General features: G+C 47.8%; 1 protein-coding gene across 1 annotated transcript in view; it reads right to left on the bottom strand.

The window, feature by feature from the left end:
* The window catches only part of GPKOW (G-patch domain and KOW motifs), a 29426-nt gene extending 4890 nt beyond the window's left edge, over window positions 1-24536 (bottom strand). The window contains exons 1-7 of the mRNA XM_012471610.3: window positions 24492-24536; window positions 20998-21115; window positions 5715-5839; window positions 5167-5375; window positions 4266-4420; window positions 4042-4166; window positions 1420-1529 (exon numbers count right to left, since the gene is read on the bottom strand). Coding sequence (XP_012327033.2) covers window positions 1420-1529; window positions 4042-4166; window positions 4266-4420; window positions 5167-5375; window positions 5715-5726 — 611 coding nt within the window. The 5' untranslated portion in view covers window positions 5727-5839; window positions 20998-21115; window positions 24492-24536. The remainder of the gene's footprint in view (window positions 1-1419; window positions 1530-4041; window positions 4167-4265; window positions 4421-5166; window positions 5376-5714; window positions 5840-20997; window positions 21116-24491) is intronic.
* Window positions 24537-27854: the final 3318 nt, after the last annotated feature.

The following is a 27854-nucleotide window of genomic DNA, read 5'->3' as shown; positions in this document are numbered from 1 at the left end:
CATATACCATCTATTACATACTATCTACAGTGAGATCAGAGGCAGATCACTGTAACCAAATATACTATGTCTACAGGGGAAATCATATGAATATTCACACCAAGCAGGAGAAACAGACTATAAATACTCAACATGGTTGGGCACGGTGGCTCATGCCTGTAATCCCAACACTTTGGGAGACCGAGGTGGGCAGATCACCTGAGGTCAGGAGTTCGAGACCAGCCTGGTCAACATGGGGAAACCCCATCTCTACTAAAAATACAAAAATTAGCCAGGCATGGTGGCACATGTCTGTAATCCCAGCTACTCAGGAGGCTGAGGTAGGAGAACCACTTGAACTCAGGAGGTCGAGGTTGCAGTGAGCCAAGATTGCACCAACTGCATTCCAGCCTGGGCAACAAAGAGACTCCATGTCAAAAAAAAAAAAAAAATACTCAATGCCAATTCAGGTCATGTTTGGCTGCCGATGGCTTATGAAAAAATGTTTGTTTTTCAGAATTCTTCAGAGTTTGCAATTGCAAAGAAAGGGTAGTAAGTCGGCATGACAATAGTAAATGTTTAGTCTATGCTTTCTTGGGGCCAGGACCTACTGTATGTGCTTTATGTATATAATTTCTTTTCTTAAAATTAATTAATCTTTTGTAGAGATGGGGCCTCCCTATGTTGCCCAGGCTGGTCTCAAACTGCCAAGGTTAAGTGATCCTCCTGCCTCAGTCTCCCAACGTGCTGGGATTACAGGCATGAGCCACTACCTGGACTATATGTATAATTTCATTTAACTCTCACAACAGACCTGTGAAGTCAGTATTATTATCCCCATTTTTCAGATGAGGAAATTGATGTCCCCAGAGGCAAACTTTAAAACAGAATTCTATTACGGCGTTCCGAAGGCCAAATGGGAGTTTAAAACAGAAGTGGAGGCCGGGCGTGGTGGCTCATGCCTGCAATCCCAGCACTTTGGGAGGCCAAGGCGGGTGGATAACCTGAGGTCAGGAGTTCAAGACCAGCCTGGCCAACATGGTAAAACCCCATCTCTACTAAAAATAAAAAATTAGCCGGGTGTGGTGGCACATACCTGTAGTCCCAGCTACTCGGGAGGCTGAGGGAGGAGAATCACTTGAACCTAGGAGGCAGAGGTTGCAGAGAGCTGAGATGCGCCACTGCACTTCAGCCTGGGTGACAGTGAGACTCCATCTCAAAAAAGAAAACAAAACAAAACATTCCTCTCCCTTTGTGGCTAAAAGAAAAACAAAACAAAACAAAACAAAACAAATAAAACACAGTAGTGGAAGGAGCTGCTGAATTAGGGCAATAATGTATCCTCCCTTCCTGTCAGGATGGTTCCAGTTTGGCAGTGATCCTGGGGATCTTGATCACAGCCTGATCTGTCTGTCCCCTCACCCCTATCCCAGAACTCACTGATTGAAGGTGCGACCGATGCCCTCGCCAGGTTTCCAGCCCATGCCCCGCAGCATGGCCAGCCCATAGGCCTCCACGGGGACCACCTCATAATTGGCCTCCTCTGGCACCTACAGGTTCAGGCAGAGGAAGGAGGGTCAGTTTTGCTTATACTGCGTCCTCTATTTGAAGTGCACTTGGCTGCCACCCACTGTGTGACCTGCTATGTGTCTTTTCCAATCAGCTCAAGGGTGACTTTTGATTTCCTCTTTCCATCCCTCACTGTAGTCCTCCATGTTCAGTCCTTCAACAAATATAAAGCACCTAATCTATGGCAAGTACTGTTCTAGGTACTGGGGATGAAGCAGTGAACCAAACAGACAAAAATCCCTATGCTTGCAGAGCTTCTGGTCTAGTACTGGAGACACACTATAAATAAAACACAGAGAACATGATATGTCAGGTGGTGATGTAAAGAACAAGAAAGCAGGGTAAGAGGATGCAGAGGGATGGAGAGGGAGTGCCACTGGGTTGAGGTAACAGCAGAGGGAGCCATGAGGATATGAGAAGAAAGTGTCCCAAGCTGAAAGCACTGTAATAGCAAAGGCCCTGAGGCCGGACAAGGCTTGGTAGGTGTGAGGAGTATCACGAAAGTCACCATGATGGTGAGAGTAGAGAGCAGAGAAGGGAGGCGAAGAGACTAAATTAGGAGAGCTGGGCAGAAGTCAGAGGACCCTGAGCCAGGTGGGAGCCACAAGAGGGACCAGTGAGGAAATTACTATAATAGTCCAGATGAGAGATGCTGGTGGCTCAGCCCTTTGTGGTGGTATTGGTGGTGGTGAGAAGTGGTCAGTTCTGGGTGTCATTTTGAAAAAAGATGATAGAATTGTGCTGGCAGATTGAATGGGGCATGAAATAAAGAGGGGAATTGAGGATGACTCCAAAGATTTTGTTGTTGTTTTTGGTTTTTGAGACGGAGTCTTGCTCTGTTGCCCAGGCTGGAGGGCAGTTGTGCAATCTCTGCTCACTGCAACCTCCGCCTCCTGTGTTCAAGAGTTTCTCCTGTCTCAGCCTCCTGAGTAGCTGCAATTACAGGCATGCACCACCATGCCCGGCTATTATGCATATTTTTCGTAGAGACGGGGTTTCACCATGTTGGCCAGGCTGGTCTCGAACTCCCGACCTCAGGTGATACACCTGCCTCAGCCTGCCAAAGTGCTGGAATTACAGGTGTGAGCCACCGTGCCCAGCTGTCTCCAAGGTTTTTAAGCTGAGTGAGAGGAAGGATGGATGGAATTTTGGTCAATTGAGATGTGGAAATCTGCAGGAGGAGGTTTATAGAGGGAAAAATTAGAGGAATGAGGCCAAAGCTGGAACAGGATGAAGGGATGAAAAGTGAAGTGGGATCTTTTTTTTCTTTAAAGATAAAGGAGCTGGGCACAGTGGCTCACAGCTGTAGTCCCAGCACTTTGGGAGACCAAGGTGGGTGGATCGCTTGAGGTCAGGAGTTCAAGATCAGCCTGACCAACATGGCGAAACCTTGTCTCTACTGAAAATACAAAAAGTAGCCAGGTATGGTGGCGCACACCTGTAATTGCAGCTACTCGGGAGACTGAGACAGGAGAATTGCTTGAACCCAGGAGGGGTAGGTTGCAGTGAGCCAAGACTGCACCACTTCACTCCAGCCTGGGTGACAGAGCAAGACTGTGTAAAAAAAAAAAAAGATGAAGGAAATCAGGGCACATCTGAAGGCTGAAGAGAACAGTTCAGTCGAAAGAGAGTGTGGTCTGCAGGTGCAGGAGAACTAGACTCCAAAGAAGCAGTGCAAGAAATTTATGAAAGAAAAGGTGAAAAGTCAGGTCTGTGGGTATGAAAGACAGACTTGGTTACTTCTGTAGAAACACCTCTAACCTCTCCTCTTGTCACCTCCCATCATCACTCCTTCACATTCACTCCAGATACACAAGTTGCCACACTGATTTTCTGCTACTATGTCATTGCTTAGGCTGTTGCTACCAACAGAAGTATTCACTCTGTTTGTTTTTCCCTCTCTTACTAAACCCTGCTTATCCTTCCAGACCACTCTGGTCTATGTCCCCAGCATCTCTAGCCTGGACTAAGCCCCTTGCTTCCACCTTCACTAATGATTCTGTTCACAGCAGCCAGAGGGATGCTGTCAAATTATAAATCATATTTCATCTCTGCTCAGGGCTTGTCCATGCTCTCACCCCACTCAGAGTAAAAGCCAAAGTCCTCACAATGGCCTACAAGGCCCTGCCTGGTCTAGCACCCTGTCTCCTTTCTGACTTCATCTACTACCCCTTGCCCTCACTCATTCCACTTCAGTCACACTGGTCTCTTTGGTGTCAGCAAACACTCTAGGCAGTGTCTACCTTGAGGGCCTTTACATTTCCTGTTCCCTTTGCTGCACATCTCATTCAGATAATCCTAGGATTCAAGTACTTTTTTAGCATCCAGGTATCCAGATTCATTTGGTAATGCTTCCAAAAAGGATGGCAAGAGAAGGGGCAGGTGGCGGGCCTCTAGCACACACACAGACTTTCCCTGCTATGTGCAGGGACACAGCCTGGCAGACAGGGCAAAGAAAGGCTGGGGCAGGAGGGGGACAAGGGGCCAGCTCACTGTCTCAGCCCGGGGTTCGCTGTCTGCCCCTTCCCCGCTGGGGGTGCATCCTTTCTGGATCATGGGGATAGCAAGCGTGGGGTCGACACGCGCATTCTCTCTCTCCTCCAGAGACTTCTTGGATTCTAAGGGAAGAATAGGAGGGAGCAATGAGGTCCCACCCTATCCTTCCACCTTCTTCCTCTTCTTCCTTCACTGGGGAAGGGTAAAGGGGCATCACTCACCCTCAATGAGCTCCTTCACAGCCTGGGACAGCACCCCATCCACCAAGGCCCCAGAATCTGTGGATGGCCCAGGGGACCGGGCTGGTGGCTGCCTGCGATAGCCATTCTGGATCAAAGGGATGATGAGTTCCTTGGGGGCTTCCTGGGGCTTCACACTGATATGGACACAGAGGGGTAAGGTTGGGAGAGTGGCAGGGTCAGTGGGTTCTGAGTCACACTCCTTCATTCAGAGAAAACACAACAGCCAAACTCACCCCCAGCCCCACAGACCATGCCTTCCCTACTCCATGTCTGGATCTCCTGTACCTCTCTGATCGTCCATTCTTTGGATTCTCTCCACCAGTGTGCCCAACTCATAAATAATTCCTGGACTCTCTGTTAAACCCAAGACCGGCTTCCACAATGACTCGCAAATCACTATCTTCAGCCCAGACTCTCCCCAGCTCCACGTTCCCAAACAGCTTCCTAGATGCCTGATTCTCTTCTGAAAATCCCTCCCTCAGACCCTCCTCTCCTCATTAGGCTGATGGTGGCCTCCATTAAACTGAATATGCTTCTCCATCCCGTTCCCCACATCGGAGAAGCCCCATCACTTCAGTTTAGACACTAGAGGTCCTGTCATTCTCCCATTCTTTCCTTCTCCCAGAACGCACACACCTCAGTGTCTTCAAGTCCTAAAGACACTTCTCAGGAATACATGCTCTCTTCACAATTCCCAAGGCTATCAGGTCCAATTTCCCCACCCCTCCTATAAACTCCCGCCTTCTGGCCTCCACGAATTTACTCAGGCTGTGCTTCAGGCTTAACAGGTCACTGTCACCGAGACAAACAGCTGAGATTCCTCCCTCCCGCTTGCGCCCACCGCAGCGATTTCCAAGGTGTGAAAGACCCGGCGCGTCACCTCTGCAGTTCCCTTCCTTCCACGGATTTCAAGAAATCCTTCTCCTCCGGGGATGGCCCCGCGCCGTCTCCCGAGTCGGCCAGCCGCCTTCGGGCAGACGTGCGAGTGAAGCCGAATGAAATTGGTGCAGTGGAAGCAGCAGTCAGCGGCAAAACAACCTCTTCGGAGTCCGCCATCTTGCCCTTTTTCCCAGGCCGCCGTGCTGCTTGCTGGGAAATTTAGTTTGGGTTCAGGTCGCTAGAGGCCGGCCTACGCGCGTAAGAACTACCCTCCCATCAATCACTGTGGCACCGGCGGTAGGGGGCGGGAAGGGGCCGTGGGAAGTAATTGTCGCTCGTTCTCGTGGGAGCGCGTCGCGCCAAGCTTACAGGGAAATGTAGTTTTTAGCGAGGTAGGCATGGTGGAAGGTCATTCTTACCAGAAATTAATTCCTTCGTGTAGGCTTTTGACAGGTATTTATGGAAAGCCTACTGTGTGCCCTACTCATGTGGGAAGAGTGGATGAAGTAAATCATTTAGAAATAATCAGTCGGATGTAGGGGAGCCCACCTGTAGTTCCATTGACTCCGCAGGCTGAGGCGGTAGGATCGCCTGAGGCCCAGAAGTTCGAGGCTGCACTTAGCTCTTATCACACCCCTGCATTCCAGTCTGGGTGACAGAGTGAGACCCCGTCTCTAAAAAAGAAAAAAAAAACAAAACAAAAAAAAGTGAATGTCAATGTGTATAATAATGAATAATAGACATGAAAAAGTGCCTACTGGCTGGGCATGGTGGCTCACACCTGTAATCTCAGCACTATGGGAGGCTGAGGTGGGTAGATCACCTGAGGTCAGGAGTTCGAGACCAGCCTGACCCATATAGTGAAACCCCATCTCTACTAAATATACAAAAATTAGCAGGGAGTGGTGACGGGTGCCTGTAGTCCCAGCTACTTGGGAGGCCGAGACAGGAGAATTGCTTGAATCCGAAAGGTGGAGGTTGCAATGAGCTGAGATTGCGCCACTGTATTCCAGCCTGGGAGACAGAGCAAGACTCGGTCTTAAAAAAACAAAAAACAAAAAACTAGTGCCTACTGGCCAAGCAGGATGGTTCACACCTGTAATCCCAGCACTTTAGGAGGCTGGGGCAGGCGGATCACTTGAGATCAGGAATTCGAGACCAGCCTGACCAACATGGTGAAACCTCATCTCTACTAAAAATACAAAAATTAGCTGGGTATGGTGGCCCGTGCCTATAATCCCAGCTACTTGGGAGGCTGAAGCGTGAGAATCACTTAAATACGGGAGGTGGAGGTTACAGTGAGCCGAGATCTCAACACTGCACTTCAGCCTGGGCTACAGAGCGAGACTCTGTCTCAAAAAAAAAGGAAAGAAAAGAAATAATGCCTACAGATGTCAGATTTTAATACTCAACAAGGTACTGGATTCAAATAACAATAAAATATGCCGGGCTTGTCGGCTCATACCTGTAATCCCAGCAGTTTGGGAGGCCAAAGCAGGCAGATGACCTGAGGTCAGGGGTTTGAGACCAGCCTGGCCAACATGGCAAAAACCAGTCTCTACTAAAAAAACAAAAATTAGCCGGGTGTGGTGGTGCATGCCTGTAATCCCAGCTACTTGGGAGGCTGAGGCAGGAGAATTGCTTGAACCTGGTAGGCGGAGGTTGCAGTGATCCAAGATCTTGCCACTGCACTCCAGCCTGGGCAACAGAGCGAGACTCCATCTCAAAAAGAAAAAAAAGCAAGAAAAAAAGAAGCTTGTAGTGTAGGCCAGGCGTGGTGGCTCATGCCTGTAATCCTAGCACTTTGGGAGGCCGAGGTGAGTGGATCACCTGAGGTCAGGAGTTCAAAACCAGCCTGGCCATCATGGTGAAACCCCATCTTTATTTTTTTTTAAAAAAGAAACTTGTAGTGTAATAGGGAATAGACATTTAAATACATTTTTAAAAATTATAGCAACATGTGCCAAGCTTAGTGGCACACGCCTGTAATCCCAGCTCTTTGGGAGGCCTAGGCAGGAGGATCGTTTGAGCCCAAGAGTTTGAGACAAGCCTGGGCAATGTAGTGACATCCTCTCTCTACAAAAAATTTTAAAAATTAGCAGGCTGTGGTGGCGCGAATCTGTGGACCCAGCTATTCAGAAAGCTGAGGGGGGAGGATGGCTTGAGCCCAGGAGGTTGAGGATACACCTGAGTGGTGATCAGGCCACAGCACTGCAGCCTGGGCAACAGAGTGATACCTTGTCTCTAAATAAATAAGTAGGCCAGGCGCGGTGGCTCATGCTTGTAATCCCAGCACTTTGGGTGGCCAAGACGGGTGGATCATGAGATCAGGAGATCGAGACCATCCTGGCTAACATGGTGAAACCCCCGTCTCTACTAACAGATAGTTAAAAAAAATTCTCTTATTTTTTTGTCTTTTTTTTTTAATGCCACTTTCAAACAAATATTCTCAAGAAAGAGTAATATAATTCTTCTACAAGATAGGCTCAAGGAAATCATTGAAGATGTGTAAAATAATTTTATGTGAGATGTATTTTGTATGATTGTGGCAAAAGCTTCAAGACCACTTAAATGATCAACAGAAGGGGATGCAGTAAATGAATTACAGCACACACCTTGGATGGAAGAAATATGCCTTTAAATTCGAAGCTATAAATAGAATTGTTTTTTTGAGACAGGATCTTATTCTGTTGCCCAGGAGTGCAGTGGCATGATTTTGGATCACTGCAACCTCCATCTCCCAGGTTCAAGTGATTCTGGTGCCTCAGCCTCCTGAGTAGCTGGGATTAGAGGTGTCTGCCACTATGCCCAACTAATTTTTGTATTTTTAGTAGAGATGGGTTTTCGCCATGTTGGCCAGGCTGGTCTCGAACTATGGACCTCAGGTGATCTGCCCGCCTTGGCTTCCCAAAGTGCTAAGATTATAGGTGTGAGCCACTGCATGGCCAGCTGCTATAAATATAATTAAATAGGCTGGGCACGATGGCTCACACCTGTAATCCCAGCACTTTGGGAGTCCAAGGCAGGCAGATCACTTGAGGTCAGGAGTTCAAGACCAGCCTGGCCAGCATGGTCTATCTCTACTAAAAAAGCAAAAATTAGCAGGGTGTGGTAGTGGGTACCTGTAATCCCAGTTACTCAGGAGGCTGAGGCAGGAGAATTGCTTGAACCCGGGAGGCAGGGGTTGCGGTGAGCCAAGATTGAGCCACTGCACTCCAGCCTGGGTGTCAGAGTGAAACTCCCTCTCAAAAAAATAAATAAATAAATAAGGCCGGGCGCAGTGGCTCATGCCTGTAATCCCAGCACTTTGGGACGCCGAGGCGGGTGGATCATGAGGTCAAGAGATCGAGACCATCCTGGTCAACATGGTGAAACCCCATCTCTACTAAAAATACAAAAATGAGCTGGGCATGGTGGCGCACACCTGTAGTCCCAGCTACTCGGGAGGCTGAGGCAGGAGAATTGCTTGAACCCAGGAGGCGGAGGTTGCAGTTAGCCGAGATCCAGCCATTGCACTCCAGCCTGGGTAACAAGAGTGAAACTCTGTCTCAAAAATAAATAAATAAATAAATAAAATAAATAAATAAATAAAAAGAAAGAAAGAAAAAGAAAAAATATATAAAATTAAACAAAATGGGGACATACCATGTTTTGGAAGGTAGATTACTATGGTGGTTTGGAGAATGGTCTTAAAAACAGCCCATTATTCAATCTCATGGCCATGTTTCCAGGCCTAGAAGCTCTGGGCATCCTGGGATGGGTCCTGTAATCTCAAGGGTAAAACCACTTTGCTTTTCAAGATACATCAAAATTCTTTAAAATGTATTTAAAGGCAAGGCATGGTGGCTCATGCCTGTAATCCCAGCACTTTGAGAGACCAAGAGGCAGGAGGATTGCTTGAGGCCAGGATATGGAGGCTGCAGTGAACTATGATTGCACCACCGCACTCCAGCCTGGGCAACAAAGCTAAGTGAGACTTTCTTTTTTTTTTTTTTTTTTTTTTTGAGACAGAGTCTCCCTCTGTCGCCCAGGCTGGCGTGCAGTGGTGTGATCTCAGCTCACTGCAACCTCTGCCTCCCAGGTTCAAGCGAGTCTCCTGCCTCAGCCTCCTGAGTAGCTGGGGATTACAGGTGCGTGCCACCATGCCCGGCTTAATTTTTTTTCTTTTTTTTCTTTTTTGAGACGGAGTCTTGCTCTGTCGCCAGGCTGGGGTGCAGTAGCGCAGTCTTGGCTCACTGCAACCTCCGCCTCCCGGGTTCAAGCGATTCTTTCACCTCAGCCTCCCAAGTAGCTGGGACTACAGGTGCGTGTCAAACACCCGACTACTTTTTTTTTGTGTGTGTGTGTTTTAAGTAGAGACCGGGTTTCACCATGTTGGCCAGGATGGTCTTGATCTCTTGACCTCGTGATCCACCCGCCTCGGCCTCCCAAAGTGCTGGGATTACAGGCGTGAGCCACCGCGCCCGGCAATTTTTTGTAATTTTAGTAGAGATGGGGTTTCACGGTGTTAGCTAGGATGATCTCCATTTCCTGATCTCATGATCTGCCCACCTCGGCCTCCCAAAGTGCTGGGATTACAGGCATGAGCCGCCACGCCCAGCTAACTCTGTTTCTTTTTAATTTTTTTTTTTTTTTTGAGACGGAGTCTTGCTCTGACACCCAGGCTGCGTGCAATGGTGCAATCTCTGCTCACTGCATCACTGCAACCTCTGCCTCCCAGGTTCAAGCAATTCTCCTGCCTCAGCCTCCTGAGTATTTGGGATTACAGGTGCATGCCACCACGCCTGGCTAATTTTTGTATTTTTAGTAGAGGTGGGGTTTCGCCATGCTGGCCAGGCTGGTCTTGAACTCCTGACCTCACGTGATCTGCCTGATTTACCTCCCAAAGTGCTGGGATTACAGGCATGAGCTACCACGCCAGTCCCTTTTTAATGGTTTTTTTTTTTTTTTTGAGACAGACATTCACTCTTCTTGCCCAGGTTGGAGTGCAATGGTGCAATCTTGGCTCACTGCAACCTCTGCCTCCCAGGTTCAAGCTATTCTCCTGCCTCAGCCTCCTGAGTAACTGGAATTAGAGGCATGCACCACTATGCCCAGCTAATTTTTTGTTTTAGTAGAGATGGGGTTTCTCCATGTTGGTCAGGCTGGTCTTGAACTCCGGACCTCAGGTGATCCGTCCGCCTCAGCCTCCCAAAGTGTTGGGATTACAGGCATAAACCACCGTGCCCAGCCTAAAATTTTTTTTAACTTTTTTTTTTTTTTTTTTTGAGACGGAGTTTCGCTCTTGTTACCCAGGCTGGAGTGCAATGGCGCGATCTCGGCTCACCGCAACCTCCGCCTCCTGGGTTCAGGCAATTCTCCTGCCTCAGCCTCCTGAGTAGCTGGGATTACAGGCACGCACCACCATGCCCAGCTAATTTTTTGTATTTTTAGTAGAGACAGGGTTTCACCATGTTGACCAGGATGGTCTCGATCTCTTGACCTCGTGATCCACCCGCCTCGGCCTCCCAAAGTGCTGGGATTACAGGCTTGAGCCACCGTGCCCGGCGTTTTTTTTTTTTTTTAAGATAAGGCCAGGCTCGGTGGCTCACACCCGTAATCCCAGCACTTTGGGAGGCGGAGGCAGGTGGATCAGGAGGTCAGGAGTTTGAGACCAGCCTGACCAACATGGTGAAACCCTGTCTCTACTAAAAATATAAAAGATTAGCCCAGCATGGTTGTGCAAGCCTGTAATCCCAGCTACTCAGGAGGCTGAGGCAGGAGAATCGCTTGAACCCAGGAGGCAGAGGTTGCAGTGAGCCAAGATTGCACCATTGCACTCCAGCCTGGGTGACAGATCGAGATTCCATCTCAAAAAAAGAAAAAAATAGACAAGGTCATGCCTGGCCAACTCTGTCTCTTTAAAAAAAAAAAAAACAAAAAACTGGGCATGGTGGCTCACGCCTGTAATCCCAGCACTTTGGGAGGCCGAGGCGGGTGGATCACAAGGTCAAGAGATCGAGACCATCCTGGTCAACATGGTGAAACCCCATCTCTACTAAAAATACAAAAAAATTAGCTGGGCATGTGGCGCGTGCCTGTAGTCCCAGCTACTCGGGAGGCTGAGGCAGGATAATTGCTTGAACCCAGGAGGCAGAGGTTGTGGTGAGCCGAGATCGCGCCATTGCACTCCAGCCTGGGTAACAAGAGCGAAACTCCATCTCAAAAAATAAATAAATAAATAAAACAAAAATAATATAAAAAAAGGACTTCTAGGGAGGCTGAAACAGGAGAATTGCTTGAACCCAGGAGGCGGAGGCTGCAGTGAGCCAAGATTGCACTACTGCACTCCAGACTGGGCAATAGTGAGACTCTGTCTCAAAAAAAAAAAAAGACTTCTGGCTGGGTGTGGTGGCTCATGCCTGTAATTCCAGTACTTCAGGAGGCCGAGGCGGGTGGATCACCTGTGGTCAGCAGTTTGAGATCAGCCTGGTCAACATAGTGAAAACCCGTCTCTACTAAAAATACAAAAATTAGCCAGGCATGGTGGCACGCACCTGTAATCCCAGCTACTTGGGAGGCTGAAGCAGAAGAATTGCTTGAACTTGGGAGGCGGAGGTTGTAGTGAGCGGAGATGGAATCACTGCCCTCCAGCAGCCTGGGCGACGGAGCAAGACTCTGTCTCAGCGGGGGAGGGAGGAATACAAATCGCAACTGAGCACAGGTAAAGATTCTCAACCTCACTAATAATCAAAGCAATGCAAACAAATGAATAATGAAATGTTGTTCTTCATTTAACACACTGGTAATGACCAAAAGTAAAAACAGCAAATACTTATATGGCAAGTCCTCTTGCCAATTTAAGCATACATTTAGTCTTTGAAAGGATTCTGTGAGGCCAGTAGCGGTGGCTCATGTTTGTAATCCTAGCACTTGGAGGCACAGGCGGGTGGATCGCCCAAGTTTGGGAGTTCAAGAGCAGCCTGGGCAACATGGGGAAACTCCACCTCTACTAAAAATACAAAATTAGCTGGGCATGGTGGTGGGCGCCTGTGGTCCCAGCTACTGGAGAGTCTGAGGTGGGAGATCACTTGAGCCTGGGAGGTAGAGGTTGCAGTGAGCTGAGATCATGCCACTGCACTCCAGCCTGGGTGACAGAGTGAGACCTCATCAAAAAAAAAAAAAAGAAAAAAAGACTGTGAGATGGGAACGATTTTAAATCCATTTAACGGATGAGGGAGCTGTGGCCCAGAGAGACTAAGACAGTTGGTCAAGGTCTCAAATATTATGTACTAAAGATAAAGTTCAGAGTTGCTAATGATGGAAAAATGTGGGCATTTTCATACACTGTTGGTAGGGGCACAAATTGATTCAGCTGTATTTATCAGGGGTGGTATAATTATATGAATACCTTTGAGGCAGGAGAATAGGGTCTGGAGGCAGGGAACCTAAGACCATTTCACGCTGACTTCCTAGAACTAAATTGAAAGGAAAACCCTGGCCGGGAGTGGTGGCTCACGCCTGTAATCCCAGCACTTTGGGAGGCCAAGGCGGGTGGATCATCTGAGGTCGGGAGTTCCAGACCAGCCTGGCCAACATGGTGAAACCTGTTTCTACTAAAAGTACAAAAATTAGCTGGGTATGGTGGCGGGCGCCCAGAGTTTTGCTATTATCCCACCTAATCTGGAGGCTGGGGCAGGAGAATCGCTTGAACCTGGGAGGCGGAGGTTGCAGTGAGCCGAGATTAGGCCATTGCACTCCAGCCTGGTGAAAAGGGCAAAACTCTGTCTCAAAAAAAAAAAAAAAAAGAAAAAGAAAGAAAGAAAGAAAACCCTAACTCTTCATGCCTAAGTAACTACTAAAGGACCAGAGGCTATTCCCTTTGCAACCCCCCACCTTTTCTACCAGGCAGGTGGGAAATTGAAAGTACCTCTGGATTGGTGTCTTTTCAAAAAAATCAGATGTTTGCATAAGAGTGTAACACCGGGGTCTGTTGAGGGGAAATAGGGGAGGGACAGCGGGGGGTGGGGATTTGGGGAGAGATAGCATGGGGAGAAATGCCAGATATAGGTGAAGGGGAGGAAGGCAGCAAATCACACTGCCACGTATGCACCTATGCAACAATCTTGCATGTTCTTCACATGTACCCCAAAACCTAAAATGCACTAAAAAAAATACAAAAATTAGCTGGGCATGGTGGCATGTGCCTGCAGTCCCAGCTACTTGGGAGGCTGAGGCAGAAGAATCACTTCAACCCGGGAGAAGGTAGCAGTGAGCCGAGATTGCGCCATTGCACTCCAGCCTGGCAACAGAGCGAGACTCCATCTCAAAAAACAAACAAACAAACAAACAAATATTAGCCTTGCGTGGTGGTGCACGTCTGTAATCCCAGCTACTTGGGAGGCTGAGGCACAAGAATTGCTTGAATCTGGGAGGTGGAGGCTGCAGCGAGCTGAGGTCGTGCAACTGCACTCCAGCCTGGGTGACAGAGCAAGACCCTATCTCAAAAAAAAAAAGAGAGAGAGAAGGAAACAAAGAAAAGTCCTATAGATACACAAAAGAGAAAATAATTGTGCTTACGGCAACCACAACATTGATCAGTGGAAACTTGCTTTTAGTTCCTTATTTTTGGTGCTATTATGTGGCTTTTTTGTTTTTAATAAATGGTTCTAATGATTAAAAAAAAAAAAGAGTGTAACTTGTAACTTCACTTCAACCTCTCATTGGTTGCTGTCCACAACCAATCAGACTGATTGCGGTCCACCACTTCATTTACATGGGGTGAACACCAAGTGGCCAATGGGAAACATCTAGGAAACCCGAGAAGATTCTGTATACCAGCTCTTGAGTGGATGCTTGGCTGGGTCCCACCCCGTAGAGTGTACTTCCCGTTTTCAATAAATCTCTGCTTTCATTGCTTCATTCTTTACTTGCTCTGTTTGTGTGTTTTGTCCAATTATTTGTTCAAAACATCAAGAACCTGGACACCCTCCTCCTCCGGTAACACCTTTTCTGACCTAATGATTTCTTTCTTTTCTTTCTTTCTTTTTTTTTTTTTTGAGACGGAGTCCTGTGCTGTTGCCCAGGCTGGAGTGCAGTGGCATGCGATCTCAGCTCACTGCAACCTCTGCCTCCTGGGATCAAGCAATTCTCCTGTCTCAGCCTCCTGAGTTCCTGGGACTACAGGTGCATGCCACCACACCCCGCTAATGTTTTTGTATATTTAGTAGAGACGGGGTTTCACCATATTGGTCAGGCTGGTCTTGAACTCTAGACCTCAGGTGATCCACCAGCCTCGGCCTCCCAAAGTGCTGGCATTACGGTTGTGAGCCACCAGTGTTTCACCATTTTGACCTGGCTGGTCTCAAACTTTTGACCTCAAGCAATCTGCCTGCCTCGGCCTCCCAAAGTGCTGGGATTACAGGCGTGGGCCACCACGTCCGGCCCCCATTTTTTTTTTTTTTAGACAGAGTTTTGCTCTTGTTGCCCGAGCTGGAGAGCATTGGTGTGATTTCAGTTCACTGCAACCTCTGCCTCCTGTGTTCAAGCCATTCTCCTATCTCAGCCTACCAAGTAGCTTGGATTACAGGTGTGTGCCAGCACACCCCGCTAAATTTGTATTTTTAGTAGAGATGGGGTTTCACCATGTTGGTCAGGCTAGTCTGGAACTCCTGACCTCAAATGATCCACCTGACTTGGCCTCCCAAAGTGCTGGGATTACAGGCTATTGTGCCCGGCTTTTTTTTTTTTTTTTTTCCAAAAGAAAATTGTCTCACTTTGTTACCCAGGCTAGAGCATAGTGGCTTGATCCACTGTAACCTCAAGCTCCTGTGCTCAAGGGATTCTCCCCACTCAGACTACCAAATAGCTGGGACTACAGACACATGCCGCTGTGCCTAGCTAATTTTCTAAATTTTTTGTAGCCACAGCGTCTCTCCTTGTTGCCCAGCTGGTTTTGAAATCCTGGGCTCAAGCAATCCTCTCACCTTGGCCTCCCAAAGTATTGGGATTATAGATGTGAGCCACCATGCCCAGCCTCAATGATTCCATTTCTAAGAACAATTCTGAAGAAAAAAATGGAAATCTTGGGCAGGATTTTTTTTTTCAGGAATGTTCAGTCTAGGGTTTTTTTCAATTTAAGAAATAGTATATTTTGGGAGGCCGAGGCAGGAGGATCCCTTGAGGCTGGGAGTTCAAGACCAGCCTGGGCAACTTAGCAAGAACCCCTATCTCTCCAAAAAATTTTAAAAATTAGCCTGCATGGTGGTCCCTGCCTGTAGTCCAAATTACTGGGGAGACTGAGATGGGAGGGTTGCTTGAGCCCAGGAATTGGAGGCTGCAGCCAGCTATGATGCCACTTACTTTATTGATAAAGTAAGTGTCTTAGACTATTCATGTTGCTATAAAGGAATAACTGAGGCTGAGTTATTTATTTATTTATTTACTTTTGAGACAGAGTCTTGCTTTGTCACCCAGACTGGAGTGCAGTGGCGGGATCTCAGGTCACTGCAACCTCCTCCTTCTCCTGGGTACAAGCAGTTCTCATGCCTCACCCTCCTGAGCAGTTGGGACTGCATGCATGTGTCACCAGGCCCAGCTAATTTTTGTACTTCTAGTAGAGAGGGAGGTTTCACCATGTTGGCCAGGCTGTTCTCAAGCCCCTGACCTCAGGTGATCTGCCCACCTTGGCCTCCCAAAGTGCTGGGATTACAGGCCTGAGCCACTGTGCCTGGCAGGTTATTTATTTATTTTGAAATGCAGTCTCACTCTTGTTGCCTAGGCTGGAGTGTAATGGCGCGATCTTGTGTCACCAAAACCTCCGCCTCCCAGGTCCAAGCGATTCTCCTGCCTCAGCCTTCCGAGTAGCTGAGATTACAGGCATGCACCACCATGCCCAGGTAATTTTGTATTTTTAGTAGATATGGAGTTTCTCCATATTGGTCAGGCTGGTCTCGAACTCCTGACTTCAGGTGATCTGCCCTCCTTGGCCTCCCAAAGTTCTGGGATTACAGGTGTGGGACACCACGTTCGGCCAGGTAATTTATTTTTATTTATTTATTTTTGAGACAAGGTCTCACGGTGTTTGCCCAGGCTGGAGTGCAGTGGCTCAATCATAACTCACTGCAATCTTGAATTCCTGGGCTCAAGTACTCCTCCCACCTCAGTCTCCCAAGTAACTCCTGGCTAATTTTTTCTTTTTTTAGTAGAGAGTAAGTTGCACTATGTTGCCCAGCCTCATCTTGAACTCCTGGGCTCAAGTGATCTTCTTATGGCTGGGTAATTTATTTATTTTTATTTATGTATGTTTTATATTTATATAATTAGGTCTCACTATGTTGCCCAGGCTGGTCTCCAACTCCTGAGCTCAAGCAACCCTCCTGTCTTGGCCTCCCAAAGTGTTAGGACTACAGGTGTGAGCCACTGTGCCTGGCATTTAAGTTTTTTTTTTTTTTTTTTTTGAGACAGAGTTTCGCTCTGTTGCCCAGGCTGGAGTGCAATGGCATGATCTCGGTTCACTGCAACCTCCACCTCCTGAGTCCAAGAGATTCTCCTGCTTCAGCCTCCCGAGTAGCTGGGATTACAGGCGTTTGCCACCACACCCGGCTAATTTTTGTTATTTTTTATAGAGATGGGGTTTTACCATGTTGGCCAGGCTGGTCTTGAACTCATGACCTCAGGTGATGCGCCTGCCTCAGCCTCCCAAAGTACTGGGATTATAGGCATGAGCTAACATGCCTGGCCTAAAAAATGTTTAAACATTTTTATTTATTAGTTATTTAAGGCTTTGTAATTCATAAAGTGAAGAGGTTTATGTGGCTCACAGTTCTGCAGACTGTACAAGAAACATGACACCAGCATCTGTTTGGCTTCTGCTGAGGGCTTCTTGCTGCTTTCATTCATGGCCTAAGTCCAAAGGGAGCCACCATGCAGAGATCACATGGGGAGAGTCATGCAAGAGAGGGGAAGTGCCATGCTTTTTTCAACAACCAGTTCTCTAGGGAACTAAGAGTGAGAACTCACTCACTCCTGTCCTGAGAGATCCACGTACAAGATCCAAACTCCTCTAATTAGGCTCCTCCTCCAACACTGAGGATCAGATTTTAATATGAGGGTTGGCAAAGCCAAACCATATCTAAACCATAGCAGTAAGCTTTTATGTGTTATTTGTGACAATTCATCAATCTGTATGCTTATAAATGAGTGTGTGCTATACTGTGATTAAAAAGGTTTAAAAATTCTTCATAGATTGACAGGGAACAACAGCTAGAATATTTTGTTACGTGGAAAAAGCAATTTCATAAGTATGCAGGCGACTTCTGGGGAATGGTCACAGTCTCTTTTTTTTTTTTTTTTTTTAAAGATGGGGTTTCACCATGTTGGTCAGGCTGGTCTTGAACTCCCGACCTCAGGTGATCTGCCCACCTTGGCCTCCAAAGTGCTTGGATTACAGGTGTGAGCCACCACGCCTGGCCCACAGTCTCTTTTTTAAGCTGGCAGGGGTTACACAGATACTAATTTTGTAATTCATTAAACTGTTTATGTAAGTTGTGTGCATGTTCTTCTCTATTAGCTATATATCACCATTTTAAAAACTAGAGAGAGAAGCACTTCCAGAATGGTGGCATGAGGAGCTTGGTGGACCTTCTCTCCCCAACAAAGCAACCATAACCGGCGAAAATTATTTAAAAAAAAACAACCCTGGGAATTGTCAAAGGTCATATAGCAAATGGAGATACATTTATTCAAGAAAACAGGCCTGGCACAGTGGCTCACTCCTGTAATCCCAGCACATTGGGACACCGAGGTGCATGGATCACTTGAGGTCAGGAGTTTGAGATCAGCCTGGCCAACATGGTGAAATCCTGTCTCTACTAAAAATACAAAAATTAGCCAAGCATGGTGATGCATGACTGTAATCCCAGCTACTTGGGAGGCTGAGGCAGGAGCATTGCTTGAACCTGGGAGGTAGAGGCTGCAGCGAGCTGAGATGGTGCCACTGCACTCCAGCCTGGGTGACAGAGAGAGTCTCTGTGTCAAAAAAACAAAACAAAACAACACACACACACACACACACACACACACACACACCCAAAAACAATAACAACAACAACAAAACCGTAAGGGAAGAGGAAGGTATGATGACAATATTTCATTGACTAGAGGAGATTAATCAAGAAGTAAAAATTACAAAATACTCACAAATCTTAAAGTTGAATAGTACTGTATAGTAACCCAAATAAGAAGAGAAAAAAGAGATCACAAGGGATCACCTGAGGTCAGGAGTTCAAGACCAGCCTGACCAACATGGTGAAACCCTGTCTTTAAAAAAAAAAAAAAAAAACAGCCGGACGTGGTGGCTCACGCCTGTAATCCAAGCACTTTGGAGGCTAAGGCGGGCGGATCACCTGAAGTCGGGAGTTCAAGACCAGCCGATCAACATGGTGAAACCCATCTTTAAAAAAAAAGAAAAAAAGAAAAAAAAGAAAAAAATTCACTATAGTGGATAATAGTACATTAGAGCTGGCAGGTGAAAGCACCAGGGAGCTAGAAGAGAGAGCAATATGGATTATGCAAAGTGAAGATTAGACAGTAGAAAGAATCAAGAAAAATGAACAGAGAAATATGGGACACCAACATACAAGTAACAGCAATACTAGCAGAAGTGAGACATGCAAGATGAAAGGGGAATGTTAAACATAAATAAATAAAAATAAATAAATAAATAAATAAATAAATAGAAGTGGAGACTGGAAGTATCGGGGGTGCGACTAGCTGGGGCCCGTGTTGAAACTGGTAAAGGAATTTACCAAGACAGTCATAGGTAAAGAAAAGCAGATTTAGGCCGGGCACGATGGCTCACACCTGTAATCCCAGCACTTTGGGAGGCCGAGGTGGGCAGATCACCTGAGGTTGAGAGTTAGAGACAGACCAGTGTGACCAACATCGAGAAACCCCGTCTCTACTAAAAATACAAAATTAGCCAGGCGTGGTGGCATGTGCCTGTAATCCCAACTACTCGGGAGGCTGAGGCAGGAGAATCTCTTGAACCTGGGAGACGAAGGTTGTGGTGAGCCCAGATGGTGCCATTGCACTCCAGCCTGGGCAACAAGAGCGAAACTTTGTCTCAAACAAAAAACAAAAAGCAAAAAAACTCATAATTATTTATTAGGAAAATGCAAATCAACCACAATGAGGTGCAACCTCACATTCACTAGGATGTTATATTCAAAAATATAGACAAGGGGCCGGGCAAGGTGACTCGCGCCTGTAATCCCAGAGCTTTGGGAGGCTGAGGCAGGCGATCACTTGAGGTCAGGAGTTTGAGACCAGCCTGGCCAAAATGGTGAAATCCTGTCTCTACTAAAAATACAAAAATTAGCTGGGTATGGTGGCACACACCTGTAGTCCCAGCTACTTGGGAGGCTGATGTGGGAGAATCACTTGAACCTAGGAGGCAGAGGTTGCATTGAGGTGAGATTGCGCCATTACACTCCAGCCTGGGCCAGAGCAAGACTCCAGGTCAAACAAATAAATTAATTAAATACAGATAAGGCAGAGAGTGGTGACTCTGACTGTAATTCCAGCACTTTGGGAGGCCAAGGTGGGTAGATCATTTGAGGCCAGGAGATCTAGACCAGCCTGACCTGTAGGGGGCAACCCCGCAAGAGTCGAGGCAAGGGTCTGAAGCCTCAGCATATTCTCATATATATATATAATCAGAAAAGAATTAGGCTGGTCTGAAGGTAGTGAGTTATCTCAATTGATTGTTCACAGTCAGTTACAGATCGAACTCCTTGTTCTACTCTTTCCCTGCTTCTCACTACTGCACTTGACTAGTCTTTAAGAAATAAAAAATAATAATAAAAATAAAAAAAAGAATTAGAGATATAGTTACATAGTTATTCCTATATATAATCATAAATAATCACATAGCTATTCATATGTAATCATAACTATATACATCTGTATAATCATATAATCTTTAATCTCACTAATAAGTCTCATGTCAAGAAGTATGGGACTGAAGTGGCATTGGAAAAGAGGTGACCCTAAGGCAAGATGCTCTAAATCCTCTGTCACGCCCTCATAAGGGCTGCTTGCGGACGCCTTGGCTGTGCGACAGTGTCAGTGCTGTGAAAACGCCCACTGTTTAGCCAGCTAGGGAAGGAGACGTCCAAGGTGGCTGAGACGTCTCCTTCCTCGGGTGGGGGAGTGAGGAGAAAACTCCGCTCTCCCAAGCTCTTGTGGTAAGCCTGACAGCTGTCAGGGAGGCCCACAGGCATCCGGGGACTTAATTGTCTCTATGTGGTGCTATGCTTCAGTGGTCACATTCCATGGCTACTTTGAAGTTCTGCTTCTGCACCTGGTTCCTCTTTTTCTTAGAAGATAAGAATTAGTAATAGTAACATAAATCTTAGTGACCTTGTTATTTCTTGACAAGTATGAAAAAAGTGCTGATGCCTTAGGTTTTCTCCTCACCTCGGCTTCTTCAAAGTCTTGGGCCCTTATCTCCAAGACATGTGATTTACCTGACCCTATCACTGACCACCATTACTTCATCCTACCTGCCCTGTCCCCTGCTTTGTACTCAGTAAAAGTCAGAGCATCCAGGCACTCAGGGCCACTGCTGAACTCCACACTTTGGCTGGCAGTGGACCCCTGGGCCCATATTCTGTTTTCTCTTTCTTGGTGTTTTGTGTCTTTTATTTCCACGGTTTCTTGTCTCCACACCTGCAGAGAGGGACTCATAGGACCCTGTAGGGCTGGACCCTACACTGACCAATGTGGCAAAACCCCGTCTCTACTAAAAATACAATTAAAAAAATAGTTAGCTAGGTGTAGTGGTGCATACCTGTAATGCCAGCTACTGAGGAGGCTGAGGCGCAAGAATTCCTTGAACCCGGGAGGTAGAGGTTGCAGTGAGCTGAGATGGTGTCACTTCACTGCAGCCTGAGTGACAGATCAAGACCCTGTCTCAAAAAAATATATAGACAATAACAAGTGTTAGAGAGAACTTGGAGAAACTGGGAACCTCATACATTGCTGGTAGGATTGTAAAATGTTGCAGTGACTTTGGAATACAGTTTATTTCTTCCTTTTTTTTTTTTTTATAAGATGGGGTTTCACCCTGATGGCCAGGCTGGTCTTGAACTCCTGACCTCAGGTGATCCACCCACCTCGGCCTCCCAAAGTGCTAGGATTACAGGCGTGAGCCACCGCGCCCGGCCTGGAATACAGTTTAATATCTCCTCAGAATATTAAACTTAGAGTTACCATGCAACCCAATAATTCTACCCCTAGGTATATACTCAAGATAAATGAAAACATATGTCCACTCAAAAATTTCATACACGAATGTTCAGGGCAGCATATTTATAATAGTCAAAAAGTGGAAACAATCCAAATGTTCATTTACTAATGAATGTATAAATAAAATGTGGTATAGCCATATAATAAATATTAATTTGCAATATAAAGGAGTGAGGTACTGGCACAGGCTACAACACAGAACCTCAAAAACATTGTGCTTTGTGAAGGAAATCACAAAATATCACATATGGTATGATTCAATTTTTAGGAAATGAGAATAAGCATATCCATAGAAATAGTGTGTTGATGGTTGCCAAGGGCTGGAGGAGTAGAGCTAAAGGTTTGGAGCAGGTGCTGTGGCCATGCCTGCAGTCCCAGCTACTCGGCAGTTTGAAGCAGGAGGATTGCTTGAGTCCAGGAGTTCTGGGCTGTAGTGTGCTATGCAGATTGGGTGTACACACTAACTTTGGCATCAGTATGGTGACCTTCAGAGCCAGGGACTGCCAGATTGCCTAAGGAGGGGGTGAATCTACCCAGGTTGGAAACACAGCAGGTCAAAACTCCTGTGCTGATCAGCAGTGGGATCACGACTGTGAATAGCCACTGCACTCCAGCCTGGGCAACATAGCAAGATTCCATCTCTATAAAAAAAGGCTATAGGGGTTTATTTGTTTACTAATTTATTCATTCTCTTTTATTTTATTTTATTTTTGAGACAGAGTCTTACTCTGTTGCCCAGGCTGCAGTGCAGTGGTGTGATCTTGTCTCACTGCAACCCTGCCTCCCGGGTTCAAGTGATTCTCCCGCCTCGGCCTCCCGAGTAGCAGGGACTACAGGCACCTGCCACCATGCCTGGCTAAGTTTTGTATTTTTAGTAGAGACGGGGGTTTCACTATTTTGGCTAGGCTGGTCTCGAACTCCTGACCTCATGATCTGACTGCCTCGGCCTCCCAAAGTGCTGGGATTACAGGTGTGAGCCTTCACTCTCCGCCCATTCACTCACTTACTGAGATAAGGTCTTGCTCTGTTGCCTAGCGTGGAATGAATTGTCGAGATCATGGCTCACTGTAACATCCACCTCTCCTGTTCAAGTGATCCTTCTGCCTCAACCCCTGAAGTAGCTAGACTACAGGTGTTGGCCATCATGTCAAGCTACTTTTTTATTTTATTTTTAGGAGAGACAGGGTCTCACTATGTTGCCTAGGCTGGTTTGGAACTCCTGGGTCAAGTGATCCTCCTGCTTCAGCCTCCCAAAGTGTTGGGATTACAGGCGTGAGCCACTGCAACTGGCATGGGGTGTCTTTTAGGGGGACAAAAATGTTCTGAATTTATGGCCAGGGGTGGTGGCTCACACCTGTAATCCCAGCACTTTGGGAAGCTGAGGTGGGTGGATCACAAGGTCAGGAGTTTGAGACCAGCCTGACCAATCTGATGAAACACCGTCTCTACTAAAAATACAAATACTAGCCTGGTGTGGTGGCAGGTGCCTGTATTCCAGCTACTGAGGAGGCCGAGGCAGGAGAATCACTTGAACCTGGGAGGCAAAGGTTGCAGTGAACGGAAATTGCGCCACTGCACTCCAGCCTGGGTGACAGAGTGAGACTCCGTCTCATTAAAAAAAAAAAAAAAAAAACTTCAGGGGTATATGTGCAGTTTCGTTATATAGATAAACATGTGTGATGGGGGTTTGTTGTACAGATTATTTCATCCCTCAGGTATTAAGTCTGGTAACCGTTAGTTATTTTTCCTGATCCTCTCCTTCCTCCCACCCTCCACCCTCCAATAGGCCCCAGTGTGTATTGTTCTCCTCATGTGTTCACGTTTTCTCATCATTTAGCTCCCACTTATACTGAGAACATGCGGTATTTGGTTTTCTGTTTCTGCGTCAGTTTGCAAAAGATAATGATCTCCAGCTTCACCTATGTCTCTGCAAAATACATGATCTCATTCTTTTGTGCGGCTGCACCTAAGCTTTTCACAAAGAACTTAACATACTGAAGGTGAGGAAGGTAGTAGTAACAGTCAGACTTGAACCCAGGCTGCCTAGCGCCAGAGTTTGGAGTCTTACCCAATTCTCCATACTGGCTCAGGGCTTGCGCTGTGTTTTCAGCCTAGCTCTGTCCACTGCCTTTCTTCACCTTCCATTCTTCCCCATATCTTTGCAAGCCTCCCGCCCCCAAGGTTCATTAAGGCAGTCTCCAGAGCCACTGAGAGTTCACAGCTCCTGAAAAGTACCAAAGGTTTTTCACGCCTGGCTGTATTTGCCATGATAGAACCTCTGCATGGAAGGCAAGGGGGTCTGTGGGACAGGCGACTATTCATGAAATTATTGTCCTTACAGCCCAGAAAGATAAAGGCTAGGGGATGGAAGAGGTGGAGAAAGTGGTTAGGGACTCTCAATAGAAACTGTCTCAGCCCTGCCCCTTACGTTCACTTTCTAGCTGCAGCTCCTGGAACTTGGAGCCACGCCCAAACTGTCTCCGCGCCCTCGTCTGAAGTAATCCCCAAAGCTCCATCTCCTTAAATAATCCTGGGCCCGGCCATTTCAATACCTCCAGACCTTACCTTCCTATCTCCCTCTAATAACGCGCAGAAAACATTTCTCAAATAACACGTTTAGGATTATCTCCAAATATGATCACACACACACGCAAACTCCATTCGGCCCTCCTTGGAGGGTGCTACTCCAAAATTTGGCTCCTGAACCCTCCAGAGCACACCCTCTAATTAGCCTCTAACCCTCATCCCATTCTTGACATCGCAAACCCCGCCCCAATGGACCTATAGGCTCCATCCCCGTGACTCACATTTCAGGCCTGCCCCTTCGCTGCAAGCCCGCCCCCCGCACTTTCCAGGCCCCGCCTCCTTGGAAAGGAATTCTCGAAGCTCCGCCGGCCAGAACAGGGATCCAGTCCCACACTCTCAACTAATCTGGTCCCCGCCTACTGCGATAACCCTCAATGAATATTCTAGGATAACCCCAAGGCTCCACCCACTCGAAGCACTTTCCGAGCCCCGCCCTCCCAAAAATCGCACCTCTTGGCCCCACCCAACGCAGGGCAGTAGCTGCTGATCCCACGGGCCTACCCTTCTGAACCCAGCTCCTCTCCGAACCCGTCCCACGGGAGGCCCTGCCCCTGTCATGTTCCCTCCTTGGGGCGCAAGCGCAATGTAGCGCCCTGCTCTGCGTAGCACCGCCGCCCGCGCCGCCAGGGGGCGCGCGTCTAGCCGCGCCAAGAGCTGCCTGGCGCTGTGACCGGCGGCCTGCGCAGGAGAGCGGAACAGGTCAAAGCCGACCCTCGGCCTCGGCCAACCCCCACACTTCCGGACGCCCGAAGACCTAGAAATGCCCCTCAGGACACTGGGCGACCCCTGGCCACTCCCTCGATAGTTCCGAAGTCGCCGCTGTTCCTCCCCTCACCCGATCCCCGACCAACGCCGGTAGCCGGTGCACCCCTGCCTGCCCTCACGGTCTCCCTGGAGATCGCTGTTTGACTGCAATAGTCCTGGACACCTCCGAACATCTCGTGAGGTCCTTGACTGCCCCCTAATCACCCTGGACGCCCAACTCTTCGTCCATAACATCTCCGGGGAACGTTTCCCCCGGATATCCTGGGAGAACCCGGCCTGACCCCGTAGCCCTGGGACCCCCAATTCCCACTCTAGGTATCCTACGCAACCCCTGCTATCCCCATGAATTTCCTCAGGAGGCCCGTTCCCCTCATGACCCATGTACCTCCAGATTCCCCCTCCACAGGTCCCCAGGGACCCCCAGCTCCCCTACTCCCAGTTCACTACAGACACTGAGAGCTCAGGTGTCCCCAGTGACCACGGACAGACCCCTCCCCGCACATCTGCACATCTCCCTGGAGACTCCTGAGAGCCCCTCCCTTGCTCTGGCACGCGGCCCTTTCGCTCAGGTGTGGGGGTGGATAGGGGCCATCAAGTCCAGCCTCCATCGCTGGGCCCCTGCCCCCTGCCACCGCCACTTGGGCGCCAGAGCAGCTCTGTTTACCACCTGTCAGAAGGAAAAAATGTGGAGCAGATAGGCGGGAAGAGGGTGGCAGCGACTCGACCTGTCCTTCCCCAACACTCCCAATCCCTGTACCTCCTCTGCTCCCCCTAGGGTCCGTGGCGCACCCTGTGCGCGGCCCCATGGCCAGTAGTGGGCCAGGTGGACGCAGGGCAGCCAGCAAGGAATTTTGAGTGCTGGGGCGTGTTCACCTGGCAACCCGCTTAGAGCCCGGAAACTGAGGCTGGCAGGTCCTGTGCCTGGTTCCTGGATCTTCAGGGTGGCCGAAAGGAGGTCAGCAAGGAAGCCTGGCTCCGTTAGCTGAGGACGCTGGGCTGGCTCCTTTTTCCACCCCAGGATGTTGTTATTCCAGCATAGGAAGGGGAAGCCGAAGTTCAGAGAAATTAGGGTACTGTCTCACTGACCTCTGACAACTAAAAACAGGGATGCAGAACTCGAAATCTCCACCAGAGCTTTGCACATAGTAGTTTTTAGTAGTTTTGCACTCAGTTTATTTGCAGGGAAAGTTTACCTCCCACTGTCCCAATTGGGAAACTGGAAATGTGTGGTGGGACTGAGTACCCTTGGAACTTTTGGAACCAAAGAATGGTTTGGTGCTCTGAGTATTATGAGGTTGTGGGACTCAAAAACTGGGGAGGACCGGCAGGGCACAGTGGCTCATGCCTGTAATCCCAGCACTTCAGGAGGTCGAGGTGGGTGGATCAGTTGAGGCCAGGAGTTTGAAACCAGCCTGGCCAACATGACAAAAGCCTGTCTCTACTAAAACTACAAAATGCCGGGCGCAGTGGCTCACGCCTGTAATCCTAGCACTTTGGGAGGCCGAGGTGGGTGGATCACCTGAGGTCAGGAGTTCAAGACCAGCCTGGCCATCATGGAGAAACCCCATCTTTAAAAAAAAAAAAAAAAAAAAAACTACAAAAATTAGCCAGGCGTGGTGGTGGGCGCCTGTAGTCCCAGCTACTCGGAAGGCTGAAGCATGAGAATTGCTTGAACCCAGGAGGCAGAGGTTGCAGTGAGCTGAGATCGCACCACTGCACTCCAGCCTGGGTGAGAGAGTGAAACTTTATCTCAAAAACTAATAATAATGAGGCAGGTGTGGTGACTTACGCCTGTAATCCCAGCACTTTGGGAGGCAGAGGAGGGCAGATCAGGAGGTCAGGAGTTCCAGACCAGCCTGGCCAACATGGTGAAACCTCGTCTCTACTAAAAATACAAAAATTAGCGGGGTGTGGTGGTGGGTGCCTGTAATCCCAGCTATTTGGGAGGCCAAGGCAGGAGAATCACTTGCAACCGGGAGGTGCAAGTTGCAGTGAGCCGAAATCATGCCACTGCACTCCAGCCTAAGCGACAGAGTAAGACTCCATCTGAAAAATAAACCATAATAATAGCTAGGCACGGTGGCTCACACCTGTAATCCCAGCACTTTGGGAGGCCGAGGCAGGGGGATCACCTGAAGTCAGGAGTTCGAATCTAGCCTGGCCAACGTGGTGAAACCTCATTTCTACTAATAATACAAAAATTAGCTGACTGGGGTGGTGAATGCCTGTAATCCCAGCTACTCGGAGGTTGAGGCAGGAGAATTGTTTGAACTCAGGAGGTGGAGGTTGCAGTGAGCCAAGATCCTGCACTCCAGCTTGGGCGACAAGAGTGAAACTCCATCTCCAAAATAATAATAATGATAATAATAATAGTTAAAAAATAAACCAATTACCCCTTTTAGCCTCACCTCATTCAAGGATTAAGTCAATTTCTCTCACAGCCCCACCCAATTTATTAATTTAACAAAAGCTTCTATTTATTTGTTTGTTAGAGACAAAGTCTCGCTACATTGGCTAGGCTAGTCTCAAAATTCTGGCCTTAGTGATCTTCTCACCTTGGCCTCCCAAAGTGCTGGGATTACAGGCATAAGTCACCATGCCCAGCTTATTTTGAGAATTTATATTTTATTTTTTCAGAGACAGGGTCTTGCTGTGTCACTGAAGGTGGAGTGCAATCGCATGATCATAGCTCATTGTAACCTCAAAGTCTTGGGCTCAAGTGACCCTCCTGCCTCAGCCTCCCAAGTAGCTGGGACTACAGGTGCATGCCACCATGCCCAGCTAATTTAAGTTTTTGAGGGGTTGAGATATAATTGACTTCAATTTGATAGGTTTTGAATATGTTTACATCAGTGAAACTATCACTACGGTGAAAATACTAAACAGGCTGGGTGTGGTGGCTCACCTCTGTAATACCAGCATATTGGGAGGCTGAGGTGGGAGTATTTTTTGAAGCTAGGAGTTTAAGACCAGCCTGGTCTTACACTTGTCTCTACAAAAATGTAAAAAATTTCCAGGGCATGGTGGCACATATTTGTAGTCCTATCT

The sequence above is a fragment of the Aotus nancymaae genome, unplaced genomic scaffold (assembly GCF_030222135.1).
Source record: "Aotus nancymaae isolate 86718 unplaced genomic scaffold, 86718_ANA_hifiasm-v0.15.2.pri h1tg000058l, whole genome shotgun sequence".
NCBI classification, from domain to species: domain Eukaryota; kingdom Metazoa; phylum Chordata; class Mammalia; order Primates; family Aotidae; genus Aotus; species Aotus nancymaae.
The sequence above is the reverse complement of the archived record's forward strand: the minus strand, read 5'-3'. Positions and strand labels throughout refer to the sequence as shown.